At 52.2% G+C, this 6632-nt stretch overlaps 1 protein-coding gene across 1 annotated transcript; it reads right to left on the bottom strand.

The window, feature by feature from the left end:
* Positions 1–470: 470 nt before the first annotated feature.
* Positions 471–6404, bottom strand: TMEM72 (transmembrane protein 72). Its single transcript, XM_066555112.1, has 5 exons — positions 6335–6404; positions 2415–2481; positions 1935–2006; positions 1107–1246; positions 471–931 (listed from the first exon to the last, which is right to left on the bottom strand). Exons 1-5 carry the CDS (start codon positions 6402–6404, stop codon positions 471–473), a joined length of 810 nt encoding a protein of 269 aa, XP_066411209.1.
* Positions 6405–6632: the final 228 nt, after the last annotated feature.

Below are 6632 nucleotides of genomic sequence, written 5' to 3'. Positions count from 1 at the left end.
GGTGCAGGCACTGAGAGGGAACCTGCAGGCTGCAGGGCCTGTGCTGAATTCAGCCCAGCCCTGAGCTCTGCCATGGGCAGTGAGGCCAGAGGGACACAAGTGCCTCAGCAGAGGCTGCTCCAGGGCACAGAGGTCTCCCCCCTGCTGCCTGTGTCTGCCAGCAGGGAGGCACAGGCCGTGGCTGTGATGTCAAGAGGAGCACGGAGGGGTGTGCAGTGCTGCACAGGGAGCAGGCCATGGGAGCAGAAACCTCTCTGTGCTGGCACTACCCCAGCTGAGCCCCACCTGTCCCCTGGCTGCCACAATGCAGGGGGCCAGGGAGTGCAGGCAGCCCCTTGGAGAGGGAGTGGCACAGCTGTCACCCTGGAAGTACAGAAAGCAAAAAGGGCCACCTCTTTGGGCCCGTTGGCTGCTGGAGTATCTGCTCCAGGGTAGCAGCAGGCTGTCCTGTCCTCAGTCCTGCTGAGGGCTCAAAAGAGGCCGGCAGAGCTGAGAGGGGCGATGATGATGGGGGCATCAGGTGGGGTGAGGATGGGTGTTGTGTCTGATGTGGTCTCCTCAGCCTCACTCTCCACATCCTCCACATCCTCGCTGACAGAGGGGATGATCTGCACCACCTTCTCCTGAAAGTGCACTTGCTTGCGAGGCACTGGCACGGCTGCTGGCTGGACAGGAGTTTCTGGGGCTGAGCTGCTGTCCTTGCTGCCCTTCAGGATGCTCTTCATATGGCCCAGAAGCGAGCGGTGCTGCTCCCTCTGGGCCCCGTGGAAGGTGTAGGTCTGTTCAGTGTCACCAATGATGGTTGGGGCTGCCTCAGTGGCTGAAGGGTCCACGTACTGACCCGCCTGGGGATGCGTGTCTTTGTGCCCTGGGCTCTTCCTCCTCTTGCTCAGCAGGAAGTAGGCCAGGGCAGTGAGCACCAGCATGGACCCTGGGGACAAGAATATGTTGGCTGAGGGCTCTGGCAAGTGGGAAGGCCTTGCCAAGCAGTGCTTGGTCTGGCTAGCCCAGTGCCACCAGCCCAGCTCCCTGCACATCCCCACCCTCACCCCTTGACAGACCATGCTCCTCTTCCATCTGCACTATTCCCCACCCACGCTTCTCACCAGGGATGGTGACATGCCAGACGAGGACGGGATGCAGGAAACAAGCCACTGAGAGCAGCGTGTACCCCAGAAATTTCTGGAAGCTCCCAGGGCATCTAGCGTGCTTCCAGAAGGCCTGTGCCAGGAATTCAGGCTTGTGACTGGGGAGAGAAAGAGAGGTCCTTGTGGCATGGGGCACCAACCATATGCCGAGAAGATTTGGTCCTAACCATGACCCATCTAAACGTGGAGATCCTCAGTCTGGTTTGCTAGAAGATGGGTGTGCTTTTCAGGGAAGATAAGCAAAGCCTGAACATCTCCTGTAGGGAGAAGAGCATTTGCCAGAGGCCAGCATCTCAGTGCCTCACTAATCAAGTGCCTGCTAATAGGAGTAAGGAGTTGCCTCTAAGCTGTGAGGACTTTTGAGTTTCTGCTAGAAGACAGCAGCAGTGCTCAGCCTCTGAAAAGGACATAAGGATTGTTTACGTTTTAACTTTAACTTCTGTGCTGTCTCTGGAGGGAGCTGAAGCTCGCCCTGGGGATCTGGGTCTTCCTCCTACCCTGGTACCTTGTGCCTACACATTGTGTTAAGCAGATGCTGAAGACCAGGGTTTGTTGTGCTGATGCTCAGGAAATTAGGGCACAAGCCTGGGTTAAAACACAGGTTTAAATGGCTATGCACAGGGACCCATTTACCTCCCCCCTGTCTGAGTGCACTTGCCTTGGCACTGGGGGCAGGACCTTTGGTCTGGCACTTGCAGCTCCCCCAGATCTGGTGTTGCTGTAAGGGGCAAGGTGCCTTTGGGAGGTCCCACTGTGTCTGGAGAGTAGTGGGCAGGGTCTACTCACGTGAAGCACATCTCCAGGAACAAAGTGATAAAGAAGAAGCCTTCACAGACAGTAACTGCAACCCCTGAAAAACTGAAAGGTGGAGCTGTCAGGGGAGCAGGGCTGTGTTTGAGTATGTTCTGCAGGTGGGCAGAAAGGGCACAGGGGGTCAGAATTTACTATCCAGTTCTCAACACAGTCTGTATGCTGGGGTCTGAACACCCTCTGCTTATCTGGTTTGTGGAAAACTCACAGCCCTTCTGCCCCTGGGGAATCAACTTGCAGCCAGTGCTGCCTCTGGCCTGCCTGAGTCTGCAGTAGCATTTCTTTTCCTAACAGAAATAGCTTATTTTTCTGAAAACTCAATATGGAGATCTGAAATACCCAAAGCCTTGGACACTGTCTCCTGCTGCTGTTGCAGTGTAGTCTGGTGTTACATATGGTGGTGGGGTTGACCTTGTCACCCCTGCCAGCTTTGATTTCAAGGGCAAAAATACTCACAGCAGATAGAAAGCCAGGCTTTTAAACTGTCCTTGCTGCAGAGTTTCTACGCCCACACCGACCAGCACTAGAAAGAGAAGGCAGGAAAGTTGCTGACTGCAGGGGTCATTCCCAGTTCCCTTGGGTTAGTTCCCAGCTCCCAGGATAAATGTCCCCATTTCCCCAGGGGCTAGCAAGGCAGCTTCTTCCGTGCAGGGCAGCATGTTAGGACTGCCAGCACCAGTGATTCATGCTGACACACCCACCCAGAAGAGTCAGAGCTGAGTGCTACCCTTGACATACAGCCCTGAAACCCATCCCAGCTGCACCCCTGTGATGGCAGCCTTGCCACTGTATGGGCTGGGGAAAGGTGCTCTGGGAATACCAGCTGGCCTTGGACAGCTGGGGGAGGCGAGCAGCAGTGTCCTGTGACCGTTCCTCTCTCTGCCATACTGCCACATCTCAGCTGCCACAGGCCCACTGCCCACTGCCCATCCTCCTCTGCCCAGGTCCCCCCAGTGCCTGCCAGCCCCACTCCCTTGCCCTCCCTGCTGCACCCAACATGTGGCTGCAGAGCAGGGGAGCTGTGTCAGCTGCCTTCACGAAGTGCTGTAGCCATAGCATCAGGATCCTTTGCTAGCCAAACACAAAAACATATAATGGGAGCAGGCAGATTAAAACCAGGGAATGAACGTTCTCTCAGTGCCTCAGCCAGTACAGAACACCAGGGAGTCAGTTTTAGGGGGATTAAGAGTATTAGCAAGGCTAAAATCTTCGATGGATTGGCCAATAGCTTCAGGGGATGGAAAATTTTCTTCAACATCCTTCAGTTCCCTTCACGATTATTTCTAAGATGGAGCAGAAATGTAATGCCTCACACCAGCTGCAGCAAGTTGGTCGGTACGTGCCAATTCACAGGGCACAAGTGTCAGCAGTGTGGAACTGAATGAAGCCCAGCTTTCATAGCCAGAGCAATCTTCTGTCTGCAGTGAGCAGTCCCCACTCATCCACTGGTGCTCAGGAAGTTCACCACTGCTCCTGTTGCATGCACACTGGCCAAGGTTTGAGGTGCAGGTTGGATCCACTTCTCTGAGCTGTGGTTTGGCCCATCTGGAGAAGGGTACCAGGCTCCCACACAAGGACACAGCTCAGTGTCCATCAAGACTGCAGTGGAGGTCAATGTCAAGGGTCAGCTTTCCCACCTGGGCTGAAAGAAATTGCTCTGTGTTTTCCCTGTGTCTCCTGCAGCTGCTGGCCCCTGTCAGCCAAGGGAACTTATGGGGCCCATGTGCCACCCTTCTACACTGCCTTTCCAGCCCTGAGCAGAGCACAGGGAAATCAGCCTCATCAGAGGGCTGTGAAGCTGCAAGAGCTGTGTAATCCTACATGCAGAGTACTGTCTTTTACTATCTTGTGACTGAGGACCATTCTTTATAATCTTCCCTACATATGTGGACTTCATTCATTCCCATTCATTCATTCATTCATTCAGTCTGTGGATGAATGCAGAATTCTACAGCTTGGCTGCTAGCTCAAGCCTCTGCTCTGGATGGGGAGATTTCCTCCTTTTGCACAGCTTCTGCTTTATCCACAAAGCTGTTTGGATGAAAAATCTGCAAGAAAAAAACTGTTTCGAGGTGTTTGTTTGGACTAGTCACTGCCTTGATTTGGATCTTGTCCAAACCATGTGGCTAAAGGCACATGATTAGGAATTAAATGGTTGAAAGCATGAGAATTAAGAAATAAGTAGGAAATCTTTCCTAGATGCAAAAATCACAAGGCCTAGAATCACTGACCTAGAGATGCTGCAAACCCTGCAGCAAATCACAGGGCTGTTTGACAACTCTTTGCTAACATGCCATGAGACCAGTTAGCCATTTTCTGATACAAAGGAAGCCCTGTAGCCTCACCATTGCAGAGAGCCATTACACTCCAAGATCCTGGGGGAAGGGGAGGTTTATATTATGTGGGTAACTTGTATTTACTAGCAGCATAAAGAGCTGGGCAGGCCTTCTCAAAATCAATTAGCAAGGCTGATGCACTCTCCATTTCATAGGGTTTTTTTTCAAACAAAACCCATGGGTATTTCTTCTGCATGGTTTCCATTTCATTCAAAAGCCTCACACACCTCATCAGGCACTAAACACTGCATCAAGCTGATTTCTTACTCCATTGTAATACACAGAGGAATAAAACACAGGCACATCTCAGTCTTCACGGGCCTTTTGGGAAAGTCAGGTGATACTGGGAATGCACCAGACTTATGGAAAAGCACAGTGAGTTGTAGTGCAGCTCTCTATGCTCTGATGCTAGGCAGACAGATAACTGCAATGCTCATTTAAAGAAAAATTAAAGAAAGATGTGCAGATGCTGCAAAATGATGAAAAGAAAACATGCAGGAGAGAAAGATGATATTCCACTAACACATTTCTACATTGTAAACTACTTTCAATTTTGTTGGTTTAGCATTAGTTTTCTCATGGCAACAAGCTCACATTTTCTCTCAGGGAGGTCTCTATGAATTTCCTTGGAGTTTTAAGTGAGAATATGACCAGTGTGAGGCTCATGGGGCCCCAAATGGATGAGGATGAAGAAATTAAGTGATCTGCATTTTCTGATTAAAGCTTTGTCCCATCTCCCAGTGTTGCAGTATCATCACAACATGCACTTATCTGCTGGGAGTTTGTATAAACTCAGAGACTTAGATCTCTCTGCCTGTTATCAGTATCAGTCCTTTAAAGCACATTCCAGAGCCTCTGTCACCCCAGCTGTGTCCTTGGGAACCAGTGCACACTTCAGCTGATCTGTGGGCTTTCTACTTTGTCCCTGGTTTGAGCAAAGTGCCTCTTCATGATTTTCTGCAGCTCATAAAGGAAACACAAAGGTAGGAGGGCCTGCTGTGACATACTCTGCAGTGTCTGACTGAAATCCCTGGGGTTCTGAAACAGGAACCACAGTCATCACGTCAAGTCACCTCTCACCAGGAACCTCTGGTTCACCCCTCCAGCCTTTAGACAAATCAGACCCTTTGATCTCTGGTGTACTGATGGGGAAACTGAGGCAGAGAGCACTGCCTGTCTTGTCCCATAACAGCTAGTCAGCAGCAGTGCCAGAGTCAACCCCTGAGCCCTCTGCTGTAGCTGATTCCCCAATTCCCATCGGGAGATGCTCCCTGTGCAATGGTGTTCCACCCTCCTGAGTGAGACACTGTTCTGACACTTGGCTCAAAACTCCTGCATTTCATCTGAAACCAATGATTCAGGTTGTGCAAGCACTTGGGTGTGTCACCAAAGCCAGAACACCCTGGTGCAAAGCAGCCCCTGGCAGCAGGGGGGAGGATGCTACTCCCTAGGTACCAGGGTGGGTGAATTTATGGTGTTTGTACTGCAGCTATAACCTGAACTGCTCTGAGCTGCTCCCCAACAGGCTGCTAGAGAGGCAGAGCAGTGCTCTTATAGTAACTATGCCATGATGGCTGGGACAAAACCTCTCCATCCTGCCTGGTACATCTCACTGTGCACACTACAAGAAGCTCCTCCTTCATCTTCACATCCCACAGAGTAGCCTGGCAGTTTTGCACAGCCATGAGTATTTTGCTTTTCAGTCTCATTCACATCTTGCCTATGCCTATGTCTGTTTTAGAAGAATACAGTTTTGTTTTCTTCATTTTTTTTTCTTTTGGCAAGCTTTAGCTTGCCCTCTGTATGTTGGCCCTTCCTTTCCGATGTCTCACTGTGCCTCCCACAGCATTTGGAAAGAACCTAGCCAGGCAACCACCACTGTCCCACCCGGGGTCCCAAAGCAAAAGCGAGCAAGTTTTCTTGTCCCCCCCATAGGAAGGGGCCGTGGCTGCAGCTGGCCGAAGGCAGGGAGGCAGCCTGGAGGTCCCAGCTCCCACTCAGTGCCTTGTAGTGCCAAAGACAGAGAGAATCTGCTCTTACCTGCTGCGGTGGAGATGCCCAGCAATCGGCAGGTGTACTCCAGGGCACTCCAAAGTGCCTTGTGCTGCATGGCGAAGGATGAAGGCTGCGGTACAGCCAGGCAGGACCTCCTGGGCTTCAGAGCCCCCACCTCAGGCGCAGCCCAGCAGCTCCCAGGAGCGGGCAGAGCCTCTCGTTCCCTGGACAGAGTGACCTTCCTGGAGGAAAGGGCAGTGCGTGCAGGGCTGGCCACCTCCACAGGGCCTCCCAGGGGAGGGTGGCCGGAGAATGAGCTGCCCCCCGGGGAAGCGGTCAGCGC

Source organism: Molothrus aeneus, chromosome 8, assembly GCF_037042795.1.
Source record: "Molothrus aeneus isolate 106 chromosome 8, BPBGC_Maene_1.0, whole genome shotgun sequence".
In the NCBI taxonomy this organism is placed as follows: Eukaryota; Metazoa; Chordata; class Aves; order Passeriformes; family Icteridae; genus Molothrus; species Molothrus aeneus.
Note: the sequence above shows the minus strand (reverse complement) of the source record. Positions and strands in the feature narration are given on the sequence as shown.

Excerpts from the sequence above, each read along its gene's own strand:
- TMEM72 (XM_066555112.1), bottom strand. The coding sequence starts at position 6,404 with ATGCAGCACAAGGCACTTTGGAGTGCCCTGGAGTACACCTGCCGATTG. Across the intron at positions 2,007-2,414 it reads AGCCTGGCTTTCTATCTGCT|TTTTTCAGGGGTTGCAGTTA; the intron begins GTGAGTATTTTT and ends TCCACCTTTCAG. Across the intron at positions 932-1,106 it reads CTGGCATGTCACCATCCCTG|GGTCCATGCTGGTGCTCACT; the intron begins GTGAGAAGCGTG and ends TCTTGTCCCCAG.